We start from the raw sequence: 20,394 nt of genomic DNA on the forward strand, positions 1-20,394 counted from the left end.
AAATTTTGGGTGGCAATTTCTTCTAACAGACCAAAATACACCCAAAACCTAGTGTGTGGCTCTGATATATTTACCAGCCTGATCATATTCTTTTCTTCATTTTCTTTTTTTTCCCCTTTCTTTTCCCCCCATTTCAGGTCTCTTCTGATTTGTTTAGTGTTGTTTTTCTGGGGTTGTTGTTGCCCTTTTAGCATTTTTTTAGCATTTTGTTCACTCATTCCTCTATTCTCCTCTGGACAAAATGACAAGATGGAAAAACTCACCTCAAAAAAAAAGAACAAGAGGCAGTACCGACTGCAAGGGACTAATCAATACAGACATTAGTAAGATGTTGGAAATAGAGTTCAGAATGATGATTATAAAGATACTAGCTGGGCTTGAAAAAAGTATAGAAGATACTAGAGAATCCCATTCTGGAGAAATAAAAGAACTAAAATCTAACCAAGTTGAAATCAAAAAGGCTATTAATGAGGTGCAATAAAAAATGGAGGCTCTAACTGCAAGATAAATGAGACAGAAGAGAGAATTGGTGATATAGAAGACCAAATGATGGAGAATAAGGAAGCTGAGAAAAAGAGAGATAAACAACTACTGGATCATGAGAGGAGAATTCGAGAGAGAAGTGATACCATAAAGCAAAACAACATTAAAATAATTGAGATCCCAGGAGAAGAAGAAAGGGGGGGCAGAAGGTATATTGGAGCAAATTATAACAGAGAACTTCCCTAATTTGGGGAAGGAAACAGGCATCAAAACCCAGGAGGCAGAGAACCCCCCCAAAATCAATAAAAATAGGTCAACACCCCGACATCTAATAGTAAAACTTATGAGTCTCAGAGACAAAGAGAAAATCCTGAAAGCAGCTCAGGAAAAGAGGTCTGTAACCTACAATGGTAGAAATATTAGATTGGCAACAGACCTATCCACAGAGACCTGGCAGGACAGAAAGGACTGGCATGATATACTCAGAGCACTAAAGGAGAAAAATATGCAGCCAAGAATACTATATCCAGCTAGGCTGTCATTGAAAATAGAAGGAGAGATAAAAAGCTTCCAGGACAAACAAAAACTAAAAGAATCTGTGAACACCAAACCAGCCCTACAAGAAATATTGAAAGGGGTCCTCTAAGCAAAGAGACAGCCTAAAAGTAACAGACCAGAAAGGAACAGAGACAATATACAGTAATAGTTACCTTACAGGCAATACAATGGCACTAAATTAATATCTTTCAATAGTTACCCTGAATGTAAATGGGCTAAATGCTCCAATCAAAAGACACAGGGTATCAGATTGGATTAAAAAAAAAAAAAAGACCCATTGATATGCTGTCTGCAAGAGACTCATTTAGATGCACAGACACCTCCAGATTTAAAGCGAGGGGGTGGAAAACCAAACCATTTAAAGCGAGGGGGTGGAAAACCAAAACTTTTGATGGACATCAAAAGAAAGCTGGGGTGGTAATCCTTATATCAGACAAATTTGATTTTAAACCAAAGACTGTAATAAGAGATGAGGAAGGATACTACATCATACTTAAAGTGTCTATCCAACAAGAAGATCTAACAACTGTAAATATTTATGCCCCTAACGTGAGAGCAGCCAATTATATAAGCCAATTAATAACAAAATCAAAGAAACACACTGACAATAATACAGTAATATTAGGGGACTTTAACACCCCCCCTCACTGAAATGGACAGATCATCTAAGCAAAAGATCAGCAAGGAAATAAAGGCTTTAAATGACACACTGGACCAGATGGACTTCACAGGTATATTCAGAACATTCCATCCCAAAGCAACAGAATACACATTCTTCTCTAGTGCCCATGGAACATTCTCCAGAATAGATCACACCCTGGGTCACAAATCAGGTCTCAACTGGTACCAAAATATTGGGATCATTCCCTGCATATTTTTGGACCACAATGTTTTGAAACTAGAACTCAGTCACAAGAGGAAAGTTGGAAAGAACTCAAATTCATAGAGGCCAAAGAGCATCCTACTAAAGAATGAATGGGTCAACCATTCATTAATTAAAGAAGACTAAATTAAAGAAGAATTTAAAAAATTCATGAAAACAAATGAAAATGAAAACACAACTGTTAAAAATCTTTGGGATGCAGCAAAGGCGATCCTAAGAGGAAAATATATAGGGTATTTACCCCAAAGATACAAATGTAGTTACCCGAGGGGCGCCTGGGTGGCGCAGTCGGTTAAGCGTCTGCCTTCAGCTCAGGTCATGATCCCAGGGTCCTGGGATCGAGCCCCACATCGGGCTCTCTGCTCAGTGGGAAGCCTGCTTCTCCCTTTCCCACTCCCCCTGCTTGTTTCTGCTCTCACTAACTCTCTCTCTGTCAAATAAATAAATAAAGTCTTTTAAAAAATTAAAAAAAAAAACAAATGTAGTTAACCGAAGGGGTACGTGCACCCCAATGTTTAGAGCAGCAATGTCCACAACAGCCAAACTATGGAAAGAGCCTAGATGTCCATCAGCAGATAAATGGATAAAGAAGATGTAGTATATATATATACAATGAAATATTATGCAACCATCAAAAAATGAAATCTTGCCATTTGCAACGACGTGGATGGAACTAGAGGGTTTTATGCTAAGCAAAATAAGTCAGTCAGAGAAAGATAAGTATCATATGATCTCACTGATATGAGGATTTTGAGAAACAAGACAGAGGATCATAGGGGAAGGGAGGGAAAAATGAAACAAGATGAAACCAGAGAGGGAGATAAACCATAAAAGACTCTTAATCTCAGGAAACAAACTGTGGTTTGCTGGAGTGGAGGGTGTGGGAGGGATGGGGTGGCTGGGTGATGGGCATTGGGGAGGATATGTACTCTGGTGAGCGCTGTGGATTGTGTAAGACCAGACCTGTATCCCTGAAACAAATAATACATTATATGTTAATAAAAAATTTTTAAAAAGCCTTTAAAAAAAGTGAACTTCCTTAACCTAATAAAGGGTATATTTGAAAAAAATTACAGTTAACATACTTAATGGTGAGAGACTGAATACCTTCCTCCCAAGATCAAGAACAAGGCAAGGATGTCCTCTCATCACTCCTATTCAACCTTGCACTGGAAGACCTAGCTAGTGTAATAAGACAAGAAAAAGAAATAAAGGGCAACAGATTGGAAAGGAAATAAAAGAAATAAAACAGTTTCACAGAAGTAAAACGTATTCACAGATGTATGCTGACAATCCCAAAGAATCTACAAAACCCCTCTGGAACTAAGAGGGGAGTTTAGCAAGGTCACAGGACACACTGTCAATATACAAAAGTTAATTGCAATGAACTGGAATTTGAAATTTTAAAAAACCATGAAAAGTAATTCGATATAAATCTAGCAAAAATGTTTAGGATTTATATACAAAGCATTAATGAAAGAAACCAAAGAAGGCCCAGGTAAATGGAAAGATATACCACACCTCTTTTTGATACTCCTTTCTTTTATTTCCTTCAATATGACAACAATAAAAACCATACCTGTCATTCTGAAGCCTGAGGAGAAAGGAGGATGCAACAGAAACAAAACATAATTTGATATAGATCATTAAACATGGGTCACTAGAGTCTATCAGTAGAAATATTTTACTGAGCCCCTTTATTCTTTGCAAGTTTTGTGCCATGTTTTCTCTCTACCATTATCTCCTCCTCTTTAGCTCCCTTTGTATCTTTCTCTTTCCCTTCCTTTCTTCTTTTCTCTGCTCTCTGCTCCACATTCCTGGTTTCTATTTATGTCTTTAAATGGAGCCCTTAGCTGTCTTTTTCTCTTTCTTTTACTACCTCATACAGCTTAAATTTTATTTATTTAATTGACAGAGAGAGAGAGAGAGACAGCGAGAGAGGGGACACAAGCAGGCAGAGTGGGAGAGGGAGAAGCAGGCTTCCCGCCGAGCAGGGAGCCCGATGCGGGGCTCGATCCCAGGACCCTGGGATCATGACCTGAGCCGAAGGCAGTCGCTTAACCAACTGAGCCACCCAGGCGCCCCGTACCTCATACAGCTTAACCAAGGTTTTTTCCTAAGCAAAGATAGTTCTCTACCTAAAATATTTGAGAGAGAGCGAGCTACAGAAATATATATAATAAATATAATCTCCTCTACCCTCTTCAGCTTGGTGTTCAGATAGAATTGGTGTACATTAAACCATTATATCGACTTTATATAACCACTTATAAACATATAAATGTGAGCTATTATAATTATCAAGGGTGGCAACAACCTTAGTGAGAATGAAGTGCCTCCTCAGGACAGACTAAGGTACTGAGGCACTCCATCAGCCCTCTGCCGGTTCCGTAAACATTTCTTGAATAGCCGCTCCATGCCAGGTACTGTAATACAAAGCAAAATAACATTTAGTTCTGGTCCACTCAATATTCAATTCTGAGAGAGACCAACATATGAAAAATACATTAAATGGAATAAGGTGGTTAAGTGACCAGAAAAGTGGAATTTTGGGGGCAGAGTCTACAATTCAAATAACCTAGCCTGCTGTTGAACCTCATTTTCTAATTTGTGGCTCAGCAGAAGCAGTCACCTTATACACAGTATAAGCAAGATGCTATAGAACCACATAATTTGCTAAATGGTTTGGAACTCTGTAGGCACTGTGGCCACCATCATGACACATGCAGGACTTTTAAATGCATGACTAACTGTCTATACGTCCCAAGGGAAAGCTGGAGAATCAGAGTATACGCATCATCTTTAATTAATAGACTATACAGTGAGGCTCTCTATTTTGGGATTCGTGTTTAGGTCCTTAAACTTACTTCTCCCATAGCTCTCTGAAACATTTATTGCTTTTCTTATATGAACAGATAAGATTTTTAGTAAAGCCAAAAGGTTACAAGTGTTTCTGGAGCCAGACGGTCCTGAGTTTGACTCCGGAAACTGCCCCTTACCATCAGATTACCGTTGACCAGTCCCTCTAGTCTCATTAAGCCTCATGTCTTTGTCAGTTAGAAATAAGAATGATCCTTAATGCTGTGGAGCATGGTGAGGATTAGGTAAAACAATGCATGTAAATCTCAGTACTTTGTCCGGCATGGAGTTAGAGCTCCTGAAGTGCTATGATTGTCGGAAAGAACAATGGGTCTTGTAACTTGCAATTATCCTGACGTGGCAGTAGAGGGAGTATAGTTACTGTAAACTGGACTTGAGTATACTAACAAGATGGAGATTTAAAAAAGCCATTTGTAGAAGGCGTTGTCTCTGTTCTGCTGGAGCTGGAGGGACCTGTGTTCAGATGAGCTAAGACCCACGCCAGACTGTCTTTTCCCAATTACCCTTGCTGTCCTGCTTATTTGATACTAACATGTGCTCCCATCGAATTCAGTATGTCTTTCTGTATGTACACGTTCCCTTGTCCACCTTCAAACTCTAACTCCCCCTGGTTTCCTTAGGACACATTAGAGAGGAAGCTTGGTTGGGACAGGTAAGGTGCTTCCACAAAAATGAAAACAAACAAATGTTTATATTCTTTGTACAAGACTTGGGAGAAGGTGGAGCTGGCTTACAACCAGCATCAGGGAAAGTGATAGCCCCTTCTCTTCCCTCGCTGACTCCCACCCAAGCAGCTCTGCTTAGACATGGTAGAAAAAGCAGTCAGGGAGGATTGACTGAATCCTCTCTGCCTCTGATCTACAGATGTGAACCTGCCTATCTCAGCTGACCTCTCTTCATCTCCAGTTGAAACCCCATCTGTAGAGTGAGGAAAGAAGGGAGGAGGGTTACCCGAGTCACTTTCAAAGTTCCTCACAACCTGGTTATTATTATTCTATTCATAGCAGCTATTACTTAATGTTTTCCCTTATCTCAGTCCTTACATTAGATCTTTGAATCTTCCCAGCAATTTCACGTGGGCTGTAATGCCCCCATTTTTACAGAGTTTGAGGCTCAGAGAGGTTCAGTAGCTGATCTGACTTTGTACACCTAGAAAGTGGCACGATCAGAACTAGAATCTGTTTTTCTGCAAGTCTATAATCTGATATTTTCGTGTTAAGATGAGGCGAAAAAAGTTAGAACTAGGGATTTAACTAGGGCAAATAGGGCATCAATTATAGGGGGAGAAGAATCTGTTGTGATCTTTGAGTTTGGTAAACTGGGGATTTCACTTTAACGTGCTTTTCTTTGGTTTTCTTCCTCTTCTTCTTCTCCTTCCTCCTCTTTCTTCTCCACCCGCCCCCCCAACCCCTTCCTTCTTCTTTGTTTTTGACTCTAAGGGACTGATGAAGCCAGGGTCAATGTAGGGCCAAGAAATTGGGACCTGGCTATTTAGACTTGATTCTAAGAAAGAAAAGTAAACTGGACATAGAGATACCTGTTCCTAGAAGCCTGGCTCAGTTCATGAAATAGGAAGGTAGGGCTTTAAGGCAGATGCTTTAACCAAGGAAAAAAGTGTTCATTTGAGCACAGAATCCCTCATGATGTACCACTGAATAAACTGATTGTGGTGGATAAGATATGGTAGACAAAACAGAGGTTTCATAAATGTCTGCGGAATCTGGGAGGTAGTCCCCAAGACCTTTTTTAGGAAAAGCCACCTGTCTGTGAAAATAAAACTTTTTTTACATTTTTTTTAAGATTTTATTTATTTGAGAGAGAGGGAGAGAAAGAAAGAGAGTGAGCACAAGCAGGGCCAGGGGCAGAGGGAGAAGTAGACTCCCCACACTGAGCAGGGAGTCAGACATGGGACTTGGTCCTAGGACCCTGGGATCATGACCTGAGCTGAAGGTAGACGCTTAACTGACTGAGCCATCCAGGTGCCCCAAAACTATTTTTATAATAATAATGTTTTGCCTTTTCACTGTCATAAAATGAGAAGTATACACATTGAGGTATGATGATTGTCTCAAAGAAAAGCACTCGTGTGATTGTCACAAAACATCATTCTTACTTGGAACAATGACTTGACAAACTATGGTTATCCAAACTTGGGTATCTGGAAGACATTTTCCTGAAAACAAACAGGGTGCAACTGTCACTTCAGGGAAAACACTTGGCAATGTCTGTTTCCAATAATAAAATTGGAGTTTTCAAGCAAAAATTAGAATTTGGAAAACTTGCATCCTCCCTCTGAGCTTAACCATTTCCCAATACTTAAAAATACTTTTTCTAAAAAGATTTTTTATTTTATTTATTTGACACAGAGACAGAGATAGTGAGAGAGAGAGCACAAGTAGGCAGAGCGGCAGGCAGAGGGAGAAGGAGAAGCAGGCTTCCCGTGGAGCAAGGAGCCCACAAGGATGTGGGGCTCGATCCCATGACCCTGGGATCATGACCTGAGCTGAAGGCAGCCACTTAACCGACTGAGCCACCCAGGCACCCCTAAAAATACTTTTCTAATGAGATCCGTGGTGATATTAGCTAATAGGATTTTCTGATTTGTATGATAAAGTGTGTCAGCATTTAGAAGACCTGCATAATTTAGTGGATTCATAGTTTTCCAAATAACCAATATGTGATATTACAAAATCATGTGTGGGTAAAATTTCCATTTAAAATACAAGATACGACAACAGATTTTTTTTAAGATTTTTTTTTTTTTTTTATTGAGAGAGAGAGAGAATGGTAGAGAGCATGAGAGAAGGGAAGGTCAGAGGGAGAAGCAGACTCCCTGCTGAGCAGGGAGCCCGATGTGGGACTCGATCCCGGGACTCCAGGATCATGACCTGAGCCGAAGGCAGTCGCTTAACCAACAGCCACCCAGGCGCCCTATGCCAACAGATTTTAATGTAACAGTATATATAAAGCTTGCTGATGGAGTTTCACATTCCACAGTGCGCCAACCCTTAAAAAACTACCACTTATTGAGTTTTGTTGTCACACCAAAGAAGGATATCCACATTATCTGCAAAGGCTATTAAAATGCATCTCCTTTTCCAATTACGTATCTGTGCGAGTCCAGATTTTCTTCAAATACTTCAACCAAAACAATTGCAAAAGATAAAATGCAGAAGCAGATATAAGAATCCAGCCATCTTTTCCCAACCAATACATTAGAGGTTTTTAAAAAATGAAAATCTAGGGGACGCCTGGGTGGCTCAGTTGGTTAAGCGACTGCCTTCGGCTCAGGTCATGATCCTGGAGTCCCGGGATCGAGTCCCCACATCGGGCTCCCTGCTCGGCAGGGAGTCTACTTCTCCCTCTGACCCTCTTCCCTCTCGTGCTCTCTATCTCTCATTCTCTCTCTCTCAAATAAATAAATAAAATCTTTAAAAAAAATAAAAAATGAAAATCTATGCCACTCATTCTCACTAATTTTTTTAATTTTTTAAAAAATGTAACAAAAAATTTTTTCAAAGATTTTATTTACTTAAGTAATCTCCATATCCAACGTGGGGCTCGAATTCACAACCCTGAGATCAAGAGTCACCTGCTCCACCAACTGAGCTGGCCAGGTGCCCCCTCACTAATTTTTTTATATTAGAAATATACTTGTTTTTCACTAAAAAATGTTTATTTTAACACATAATGGGTTTATTCTTATATTTTTTAATGAGTAAGTATTTTAATTTTTTTCTTCAGATTTAGTTTTAATACTGTAAATATGAATTTAATACAGAATAGTAGTACACAAAAATTCTTTGGAGCTGTCAACAATTTTTAAGAGGATAAAGGTGTCATGAGATCAGTTTGAAAACTGCCGAGGGAGTCCCGAGGTGAGGTCCTTAAAAGGAAGAAGAGAAAGAAGTCTCTGCTTTGTATAGCAGGCCCTCAACAGTTGAGTATAATGATGATAAAGACAGGCAAAACCAGTATGACTAACACTAGAAGGCAGGAAGTGAAAAGTGCTAAATGAGTGGTCTAGATCTGTGCTAATAGTGTAGCCACCAGCCACCTGAGGCTATTAAACATTTGAAATGTGGCTAGTCCAAATGGAGATTTCCCAAAAGTGTCAATTACACTCCAGACTTCAGAGATTTAGTATGAAATAAGGAATGCAAAGCATCTCATTAAAAATTTTTATATTGATTATATGCTGAAATGTTAATATTCTGTATTATTGGAGTATTTATAGCATTGAAATTAATTTTGCCTGTTCCTTTTATCTTTTTTAATGTGGCTACTAGAAAATTTAAGCTTGTGGCTTGCATTTTATTTTTCTTGGACAGGACTCATTTGAATGGGAAGTGTGATGAGAATTCAGAGCAGGATAAAGTTGCTGTGGGTTGGAGTCATCAGTGAAATCTTCACCAAGGATAAGGATTTCAAAAAAATTAGAAAAGACAAACCAAAAAAACAGACTCTTAACTACAGAGAACAAACAGAGGGTTACCAGAGGGGGGGTGGGGTGGGGAGATGGGTGAAATAGAGGAAGGGGATTAAGAGCACACTTATCTTGATGAGCACTGAGTAATGTATGGAATTGTTGAATCACTATATTGTACACCTGAAGTTAATATAATACTGTATGTTAACTACACTGGAATTAAAATTAAATTAAATTAAATTTAGAAACAAGAGGAATGGGATTTCAGTAAGTAGACAAATGGGGGGAGGAAGCTACAGTTGAAGGGAGCGTCAGTACTGAAATAGGAGAGTTCATCTACGGAGCAGAACAGATTGGTCTGCCTCAGATCTTGGGCTCCTGGGTAGGGAGTGTGTGTGTGTGTGGAGGGGAGATGAGGGGAGATTCCAGGATAGGTTGGGGCCAGATTGTACAGAATTTTGAGTGCCAAGAATTTGTGGACTTTTTCAGGACAGACTGCTTCCCCAGAGAAAACCAGACTCTGCCCCATAGCTTATGGACTAACCCAAATTAGGCACTTTCTTCAGGTGGGGACAGAGCAGCAGAAGCTCCTGGAAACTGCCCAGTGAGCAAGCAGCCAAGACCAGGCCTGCTTAACCAGGGAATAGAGTGATGCGGAATGTGACTTTGGAGTGGACCGACTTATTTTTGTGTGTGCAGGAGGGACAGGGGCGGTGAATTTAAGCACACGATCATGCTAATAATGTCAGGAGGGAGAGGGAACCCTGGGTAAGTGTACCCGCTTGATGACTGATCTGAGAGTGGGGAAGCAGACCTTTACCTTGGTGTATTGCTCTAGACTCATGCATAAACAAATTGAGTCATTCTTTCTGCCTCATTCAGTCTATCTTCCTTTATTTTTATCTTTATTTTTCTGAATATTTAGTAGAACTTGTGTGTCGAGCGTTAACATCTAGCTTGGAAGAGATGAAGTCAAAAGACCACCAGGGAGGGTGTGCAAACCCCTGGGCTCTTATCTAGGGTCAGAAGCTAACTCATTGAGTAACTCCGGTCACCTCTCTGGGCCTCAGTCTCTCCATATAGGAAAGAGGCATTAGAATCAGATGAGACCAAGGCTCCCTCCAGCTCTGTGATTCTAGAATAGGCCCATGTCACAAAGGGAGAAAAGCATCCCATAGCAATCAGGTACAGGGCTACTGGGCAAGGTGGGAAGGAGGATGCTGGGCTAGTAAGGGCAGGTGTGAGTAGCAGGCACAGGAGCTGGCCCAAACCTTTGGGTGAGGCTGTTCTCCTCCTAGTGAGCGGACCCTGCTGGAATTGGAGCACGGTGAGATCTAAGAGTTTGATATTTTGGTCCTGGCACCCCTATCCCTCCCAGGGGCTGGCTCACCAAGGTGAGTGGAGCCTGAAAGGAGGAAGCCAGGAATTTACCTCTAGGCAAGTAAGTCTCTGGGGGGCGGGGGGTGGGGTGTGTGTCTCAGATTACCTGGGAAACCCCTGAAGAAAAGTGTGTGTAGCCCCCATCTACCCATCCACCTCCTGACGCCCCTGGGCCCCCCGCAGTTACAGGAGTGATTGGTGGGGATGAGGAGAGGGCGCCCTGCGAAGGGGCTTCGGCCTGATCTTGCTCTTTAGCATTTCTAGAATAGAGAGTGGGTGGGACCCGACTCAAGTAAAGTCCCGGAGACTCTAACACTGACGCACAGGAAAGCCTCAAGTGGGCGGAGAAATGCAAATCTACTACTGACAATGGCGTCAGCGGCTTTGTCCTGGGGACTGTGAAGGGCGATTCTGACTCTAGACTTGACACCGCCTGGGACCTGGGCTGAGAGAGCCAGGTAAGTAGGCAGAGCACACCTTCGTGTTGCTTCTCCGGAGGAGCACGGGCCAGGAAGTGCTTATGCAGGATGCTGCTAAGGCTGCGCTGTTCACTCGGTGCTGCGACAGTCGCTTCACTTTAGCTGGTGTGAGGATGGGTGATTCTACACAGCGTCCGGCTCCTTGATCCAGAGACGCGTTGGGGCGCGTGTCACAGGTCTCTCGGTGACACTCGGGGGCTCAGCCCCCACATCTGCCCGGTGGGAGGGGCACTTGTGGCTGATGCGGAGGTGTGTCCTCGGGAAGTGCTGAAAGTGAGCCCACTTTCTTAGCTTCTCTGAGCTACAGTGCCTGACTTAGACTGAGTACCTGGCTTTCAGAAACAAGTCCGGAGCTGGGGTAGCCAGTGGCTGTGGCTTTGATGAGAGGGAGTGGTATTTTAGGGCATGTCATCTCCATTGCAAGCTGTGTGTCACAGAGCCAGAGTGGCACTCTTAGCTCCCAGACAGCGTGACAAAATGCCCCTTTATTTAGGGGCATTATTTAGGGGCATTATATTAGGACTTTCAAAGAGGATAGACAGGCACTCAATTTTCAGAAGAAATATTCCATAGTTTTCTTGTGACGGGAGAATGAGCCCTTAGAGAGTGAAAGCCTAGAAAGGAACTAAGGATGACTAAAGGCATTTCTAGAGGCTTCAACAGAGAAGAGGGTCCTTGGACTATACACCTTATCCTTCCCGTCTTCAGCCTTAAGTTCAGCTCTCTGGAAGGTGGACCCAGCTCCTAGGAGTAATTTATCTAACTTTGGGACAAGTTCAGCCCAGTTAATTCTTAGTTAGAAAACAGATTTTCACCCAAATCATAGCAAGGATTTAAGAAAAGTAGTCATGATGATTATAATGGCATTTTCAGCTCATGTTCTCTCACCGTTATCTAGAATAAGTTGACAGGGATATAGCAGGACAATGTCATTATAGCATGGGAACAAATGTTCCAAGTCTGTGATATATATAGATATATATATATCTCTCTATATATATCTATATATATCTCCAGCATCTGCAAAAACAACTGTGTCTGGTTTCAGGAGACCTCAGATCGGTCCTTAGGAGCTGTGCATCTTGGGTAGGAGTCATTTTGCTTACTTGTCCCTCAGATTTTTTTTTATTTTTAAAGTTGGAGTAAAACTTACTCTCCACCTGCCCTATTCACAACCACATCAGAATTGCCACTCCTTTAACAAGCACTTACTGAGACACTCACAATATGCCTAGAATGGTGCATGTAAAGGTCTTCAAGATATAAAGTGATATGAAAATAAAACATTATTTCTTTTCCCGGTTCCTTTCTTTTAGAAAACATCCCTCTATTGATTTAGGTCAGGGAAAAGGTGCCCCAGAATGGTTCCATTTGAAACCTGAGGAATCCATATATGAAATATATGAAATCTGTTATCATGACCTTCTGTAGGCAAAAGGAAATCTTAACTTACCTACAAGATAGGCCGAGATATTATGGTGATTAATCATGTAAAACTTTTGTTCCTTTATCTAAAATTGCTGATAAAACTCTCAGAACTTTGACTTTGGAAAAAGTAAAATACTATAGCTTCAAGATGTCGTATTAATCTCCCTGAGTTAGGAAATGTTTAAAGCTTCTAAATTGGTGAGAATAGGATAACGTGGGGGAAACACATACTTTTGTTTTGTGAGAGGCTGCCAAATACACATCTAGTGTGGTTTCTTCCTCAATTAACCTGAGGGTTTAACCACTGTCAGTTGCATACCAGAGACTAATTAAAAGTTGACTTTTAAAGAAAGCTCTGCCCAGTCATAGTGGATCATCATACGGAGAAATATAAATATGTATTGATTCAGAGATATTTTGAACTGAAAGAATTAGAGCCCACAAAAATGCATACATGAAACTCTTCATAAAGCTAAGACCAAATTTGACCAGAGGTCTAGGAATATAAGTATGACTCTGGAAGCCAGATAAATCTGAAATAAAGAAAAAAGGATTGGGCAGTTTGACATACAAGAAGCTTTTATTGGGTGCCCCTCATACAGAAAGTCTAAAGAGGGTCTGAGAAGGTGCAATTGAGTATGTTTGCCTTCAGGTTGCTCAAAGTCAAGAGTGCAGATGGAGCAAGGGATAGGAAAGGAATTTGTTGAGAACACAGATGTGTGTGACAGATTGGAGCTGTTGAGGGGGAGTGAAAGCTTTCTGGAGAAACTTCTGGAGTTCCCATTAGAGCAAAGCAGGACATGGTTTGGGGATAGAGAACTTTTTTTCTTTATAAGGGATGACTTAGGAAAAAGCTGAGAATGCTTTGTCTTTGGATTGAAAGCATTTTCTCTTTACTGTTTTCTTATATAAGGTGACTATAAAAGAAAAATTTTTTCGGTTACTTAACTAATGGACAACATTGTCTTTGAAACCTAAGAGAGGGGTGTGGCTCAGTCAGTTAAGTGTCTGCCTTCGGCTCAGGTCATGATCCCAAAATGTCCTGGGATCAAGCCCCACATCAGACTCCCTGCTCAGTGGGGAATCTGCTTCTCCCTCTTCCTCTGCCTCTCCCCTGCTTGTGCTCACTCGTGCTCTCTCTTGCTCTTGCTCACTCTCTCTCAAATAAATAAATAAATAAATAAAATCTTTTAAAAAATCTAAGGAATAAAACATGTACCACAGTTATTAACATTATTTTTAAACTCTAATTTTACTTCTTCATTTATAGCATGTCTCAGTGGAATCAAGTCCAACAATTAGAAATCAAATTTTTGGAGCAAGTAGATCAATTCTACGATGACAACTTTCCTATGGAAATTCGACATCTGTTGGCTCAGTGGATTGAAAATCAAGACTGGTAGGATCAAACATTATTTTATTTTCCCTAGAGGTTGATGTACAAATGCTTTATGCTCTATCCCTGTGGATTTATTCTGTGAGCTTGACTGAATAGGTGCCTTCTTTCAGATAAAGAATTTTCTTCAAGGATTTGGAAAGCTTCTTCAAAGGAAGAGAATCATTGTTCTTTCTGGTTTTATCGGTTGTAGATGAAAACTTAAGGCTTCTAGTGCCTTGGTTTTTTTTAAGCCCAAATCCCAGTAATTTCTGAATATTAAAAAGCCAAGAAGTAAACCTATTGTTTATCTCAATTTTCAATTTACAAATGCAGTGTAAATAATTATTTTTTCTTATTATGTTTTATAATCATTCTTTAAAGCTCTGTATATCATGCACAATAATTTTTTTGCTTTGAATAATCCTCTAACTTTTTATTGTGATAAAATATACGTAACATAACATATGCCATTTTAACCATTGTAGATAGATGGTTTAGTGGCATCAGGTATATTTACACTGCTGTGCAATCACCACCGTCCATCTCCAGAATTTTTTCATCTTCCCATAATGAAACTCTATCCTCATTAACCAATAGCTCTTCACTGTCTGTACCCCAGACCCGGCAACCACCATTCTATTTTCTGTCTCTCTGAATATGACTCTAGGTACTTCAAGTAAATGGAATCACACAGTATTTGTGCTTTTGTGGCTGATGTATTTCCCTTACCATATTTTTTTCAAGGTTCATTCATGTAACATGTATCAGAATTTCCTTCTCTTTTTAAAGCTGAATGATATTCTATTGTAGATGTATGCCACATTTTGTTTATTCATCTGCCAGTTAACACTGGAGTTGTTTCTATCTTTTGGCTATTGTGAACAAAGTTAATATGAACATTGATGTACAAATATCCATTCAAGGTCCTGCTTTCAATTCTTTTGAGTATCTACCCAGAAGTGGAATTGCTGTGTGTAATTCTCTGCTTATATTTTGAAAAATCTCCATCCTGTTTTCCACAGCGGCTGTACCATTTTCCATTCCCACCAGCAGTGCACAAGGGTCCCAGTCTCTCCATACCCTCACCAACACTTATTATTTGGGGTTTTCAGTAATAGCCATCCTAATAGGTATGAAGTGGTAGCTCACGTTTTGATTTGCATTTCCCTAATGATTAGTGATGTTGTGTCTACTTTGATGTGTACAGTTTAATTTGTAAAAGCCTTTAAATGCTTGTCACTGTGGAATAGATCGATCTCTTAAAATTAGTATGGTAAAAAAGTAGACATTCTACTAAGTTGTTTCCTGCTGTGTAATAACACTTTTGTTTTTTAGGGAGGCGGCTTCCAATAATGAAACCATGGCAACAATTCTTCTTCAAAACTTGTTAATACAGCTGGATGAACAGTTAGGTCGTGTTTCCAAAGAGAAAAACCTGCTCTTGATACACAATCTAAAAAGAATCAGGAAAGTCCTTCAGGTGAGAATGCATTCTACTTTTTCAAAAATGTTTGGATTTATGTGTCTTAAATTCAATGAAAAAATCAAATCTGTACCCTTAATATTACTTTCAGTTCAGATTTAAAAGAGGGGAAATTTGAATTCTCTTATCATTTTAAATTTTATGCTCTATTTCATTTTATTAATTAATGTTTGTTTTTCATGTAATTTCTATCTGAAATACACTGTAAGTGGGAGGGTGTGTGTGATTTGCATGTGACTATTTACTAGTTATGTTCAAATTTGACGCTGCTGGAACAAGGATTTCAAAGATAATAGGTTCCTGACTATCCCCTAGTCCTCTCTTGCCTTTCTCTCTCATGTAACAATTTCGTTAGTATTGTTTTCCCGTTTGTAGATAGAGGTATCATGGTTGTATGTATCCTTCCAGAGTTGGTTCACATCTTACCTCCTCCCAAAGCGTGCCTTGGTACTCACTAGCCCCTAGCTCTAGGTCTCTAGCCTCTAGCTCTCCAAAGTTTCGCCCAGGCAAAGCTCTTCCGTCTGTGGTCTGTGTTCTCACAACACCTGCAACACATAGGTACCATGGCTCTTAGTGTATTCTTCATCAGTGGAATTTCTGTGTGTTTATCTTCTCCCCAAAACTGTGGACTTTAGTATTCAGCTTTGAATTCCCAGTGCCTACCACAAGACTGAATATAGTAGATGTGTAATATTCATTGACTACAGGGATGAATGAATGAATGAATGGAGTGAAACAAGTATCTAAAGAATTAAGGGCAGGCTAATACTGAGTTAAACTCAGAGGTGCTAACATACATAACGAACTCTGAACATGAACTGCTGTAATGTTTCCTGAGTGTCTATACAATGTATTAGACAACATGAAAAATGCATGTGCCATTTCTCAGTGAGGCATTCTTAAAATCCCAAAGTTACAATGAATACATTTTTAGAAAATTTTACCTAGACTATGATAGAAATGTGCCGGAAGTTACGAACATTTGTGGGAGGGGCATGTATGTTTTACCTATTGTATGGATTGCGCCGAGCCATCTTTGCTCTTGTAATCCCCTACAGGTTTGCAGAACATGTGGCCCAGGTAGGAAAATAGCTTGTTGCCAACAAAACAGGATTTTTCACAGCATAAAGCAAGCATTTCTCTACAGAGATAAGACATTTAACCTTGGCTTTATTAGCTTAGGGCTCCAATCAATAAACCTAAAACAGGGGTGGGCATACTGCTACTCACAAGTCAAATGTGAGTAAGTCCCTGCCTGTTTTGAGGGCCTGTGACTAAGAATGGTTGTTACAGTTTTAGGTGGTTGAAAAAGAATAAAAATAAAATAAATACGTTTGTGACATGAAAAATTCCATGAAATTCAAATTTTTGTATTTTAGTGAACTCAGCCATGCCCATTCATTTACATATTGACTCACTGCAGCGACAGAGATTGTCCCCCAAAACCTAAAATAAAAATGTGTGTGTGTATTGTGTATGTGTATGTATCAATCATATTTATCTGGCCTAGAAGCAAAGGCCCTACAGGTCACTTGGTTAAAGGGACACAGATGGATAAAATGAATGATACATGGTACTTGGAAATTCTGAAATTTGAAATTCTCAAAATGTGACCTTGGGCAATCAATCTTTCTGAATGCTCACATCTTTTCATGTAAATGAGGATAATCCTCATTTACTTTTGGGGATTGTAAAGAAGACTGGAGTTTGTATTCTGGCAAAAAAAATAGGCTTCCAATAAATGGTTTTTGTTGTTGATGGGGAAAAGAACAGGATTTTCTTAGGAGAAATCAAGGGTAAATTTACAGCCCATTTAGGGGGAGGTGGAGATAAGATTTTGAGGCAGTTTAAGAACCTGCAGTAACTCTCATTCACATTTCAACTCAAGCAAAAACTCTTTTGTGTTTGTCACAGGCCCTCCAACATCTTATCTCTGTAGACCCCTCCCAACAAACTGCCCCATGCTCCTCGACATCCCTGCCCCAGAAAAATAGATCTTCTTATTCCCAAACATACCAAACTCACTCTTCAAAGACTCTGAGCCTCTTTCCATGGCTAAGAATGCAATGCCATCCCTCTCACTCCAGCCCAGTTGCCAGTCATTCCTGGAGGACCTGTGGATGTCCCAGTGCATCAAGGAAATCTTCACCCTCATCCTTCACGGAGCACAGGTTGCAAGATAACCAGCATCTCCTCTGTGCTGGATGTGACTAAGCAGGTCACAAGCTCTTTGAAGTAAAAGCCTGACCTCCTTTTTTGACCTCCCTGCTCCCTCCGGTACCCCCTGTGGTTCTCCTACAAACTAGGAACTCAAAAAACAGTTTTGTTGGTTAAGATATTTTGAACTGACAAAACACTTGCTCTTTCCTTCATTTTATAAGCTATACTTTTTGAGTATTTGTATTAATTCAGAATACAGTAAAAAATAGTAATAGAGAACATTGTCAACTATGGTTATAGATCTAAACAAACCTGCATTTTATGTTTCTTTTTAATATATCATATTCCCATTATTGTTTATTTTGGGGTTTTTTTTTTGACAAGTCTTTTTGATAAAACAACACCCCCTGCTTCCCCAAGAATTAAAAGAGAAAAAAAACCTCCTATCAAAAGACTGTTAACACCGTGCTTATCCGGTTTGAATGTTTTCATCCTGAGATTTTAAATGCAATCCATGTTAACTATTATAGCAAAAAAGAGCAAACAATACAGTTCCAGGGGAATTAAACCAGTGTAAGGCAGATTTATTTTAGTTCTTTACAGAACAGCTGAGTTCTCCAGTTTCAATATTGTAATTTACTCTGAGGTGGGAAGCAGCTGAACACCGATGTCCAGCTCACCTTTGCCCCTTTAAGGGGAGGCAGCTTCAGGTCAAGGCCAGGAGTAAAGACTGCCTCAGGCTGAACCCTGGCTCTGGGGTGCACTTACCTTGCCCTATAGCCCAGCGCAAGATGTTTGCACTCTCTGGCCTCAGTTTCCTCAGCAGTGGGGAGCAGAATCACACTCGTTCATACCCCAGGGGTGTTAGAAGCATTAAAAAATTCTGAAGAATGTGGTAAGCTTAGGATTTGCTAAAAAGAAATACCTGCCCTAGATATTTCAAGAATGCTTTGCCCTGTTCCTGGGCCTTTTTTTTTTTTTTTTTAAACCAATAGCCTATATTTTAGAGCAGTTTTGGATTTATAGAAAAGTTGAGCAGAAGGTACAGAAAGTTCCCTTATACTCCCTCTCTACCTGACCCTCCCCAGTGTCCCCTATTAGAAACATCTTGCATTGCTGTAGTACATCTTTTACAGTTGATGAATCTGTTGTGATACGCTATTATTAACTTATGGTCCAAGATTATATGAGGCTTTACTCTCTGTGCTGTCCAGTTCTATGGGTTTTGGCTAATGCATAATGTCATATATCCACCATGTCAGTTTCACTGCCCTAAAATCTCCTCTGCTCTACTAGTTCATCCTTCCCTTCCTTACCCCAAACTTCTGGCAACCACTGATCTCTTTTTACTTTTTCTCTGTCCTGCATTTTCCAGACTGTCATATAGTTGGAATCATATAGTCTGGAGATTTTCCAGATTGGCTTCTTTCGCTTAGTAATATGCTTTTAAGCATGTCTTTTTGTAACTTGAGAGCTCATTTCTCATTATTGCTGAACAATATTCCCTTGTATGGATGTACTATAGTTTGTTGATCCATTTTTGGCAATTATGAATAAAACTGATATTAACATTCATGTGGAAATTTTTGGGTGGGCAGGAGTTTTCAACCCATTTGGTTAAATACCCAGGAGCTTGATTGCTGGATCTTTGTTCTTGGGCTTTCAATCACAAGCCTCTTTTCCTACTTACTCATCTTCCTCACTGTATCTTTGCCTGCTCAGGCTGCTATAACTGAAATATAATTGATTGAGTGGATTTGAAATAACAGGCATTTATTTCTCACAGTTCTGGAATCAAGGAAGTTCAAGGTGCTGGCAGATTCAGTGTCTGATTCAGCTTCCTGGTTCAGAGACAGCTGCCTTTTCACTGGACCTCACATGGCCCAGTGGGGAGGGAACTCTCTAGGTTTTCTTTTTTTTTTAATTTTATTTTATTATGTTTGTTAGTCACCATAAAATACATCATTAGTTTTTGATGTAATGTTCCACGATTCATTGTTTTTGTATAATACCCAGTGTTCATGCACTACGGACCCTTCTTAATACCCATCACCAGGCTAACCCATCCCCCCACCCCCACCCCCCTAAAACCTTCAGTTTGTTTCTCAGAGTCCATAGTCCCTCATGGTCTATCTCTCCCTCCGATTTCCCCCCCTTCATTTTTCCCTTCCTTCTCCTAATCTCTAGGTTTTCTTCTATAAAGATGCTAATCCCATTCATGAGGGCTCTACCCTTATGACTTAATCACCTCCCAGAGGCTCCACCTCTTAATAGCATCACATTAGGGGTTAGGACTTCAATATATGAATTAAGGAAACACAAATATGCAGCCTATAAGAAACTTCCTATCTTTCTCCCTCAGAATGACATCTAAAAAATTAAAGTGGGGGCACCTTGGTGGCTCAGTCAGTTAAGTGTCCGACTCTTGATTTTGGCTCAGGTCATGGGCTCGAGCTCCATGTTGTGGAGTCTGCTTAAGATTTTCTCTTTCTCGGGCACCTGCGTGGCTCAGTTGGTTGAGCGACTGCCTTTGGCTCAGGTCATGATCCTGGAATCCTGGGATCGAGTCCCGCATCGGGCTCCCTGCTCAGCGGGGAGTCTGCTTCTCCCTCTGACCCTCTTCCCTCTCGTGCTTTCTATCTCTCATTCTCTCTCTGTCAAATAAATAAATAAAATCTAAAAAAAAAAAAAGATTTTCTCTCTCTCTGTCCCTCCCTCCCTGTGTGTGTATGTGTGCATTCTCTCTCTCTAAAAAAAAAAAAAATTAAAATGGTGCATATTCATAATAAAAAATTAAAGTAATACAGGAAAAAATGCAAAAAAATGAGATAATCCAAAATCTACTCCTACATA

At 40.1% G+C, this 20,394-nt stretch overlaps 1 protein-coding gene across 5 annotated transcripts in view; it reads left to right on the top strand.

Moving 5' to 3' along the window:
- STAT4 (signal transducer and activator of transcription 4) overlaps positions 1-20,394 on the top strand; it is a 116,697-nt gene that overhangs the window by 16,494 nt on the left and 79,809 nt on the right. The window contains exons 1-4 of one of the 5 annotated variants that reach the window (XM_025848415.2): positions 10,434-10,560; positions 10,869-11,071; positions 13,791-13,919; positions 15,234-15,378. In XM_025848415.2, the coding sequence (XP_025704200.1) occupies positions 13,792-13,919; positions 15,234-15,378 (273 nt within the window). In that variant the 5' untranslated portion in view covers positions 10,434-10,560; positions 10,869-11,071; position 13,791. Of the gene's footprint in view, positions 1-10,427; positions 10,561-10,656; positions 10,675-10,868; positions 11,072-13,790; positions 13,920-15,233; positions 15,379-20,394 lie in introns of those variants that run through there. The other 4 variants (XM_025848409.2, XM_073881070.1, XM_073881084.1 and 1 more) reach the window with 4 other exon arrangements.

The sequence above is a fragment of the Callorhinus ursinus genome, unplaced genomic scaffold (genome assembly GCF_003265705.2).
Source record: "Callorhinus ursinus isolate GAN/ISIS: 27379988/994484 unplaced genomic scaffold, GSC_fseal_2.0 scaffold2, whole genome shotgun sequence".
Lineage (NCBI taxonomy): Eukaryota > Metazoa > Chordata > Mammalia > Carnivora > Otariidae > Callorhinus > Callorhinus ursinus.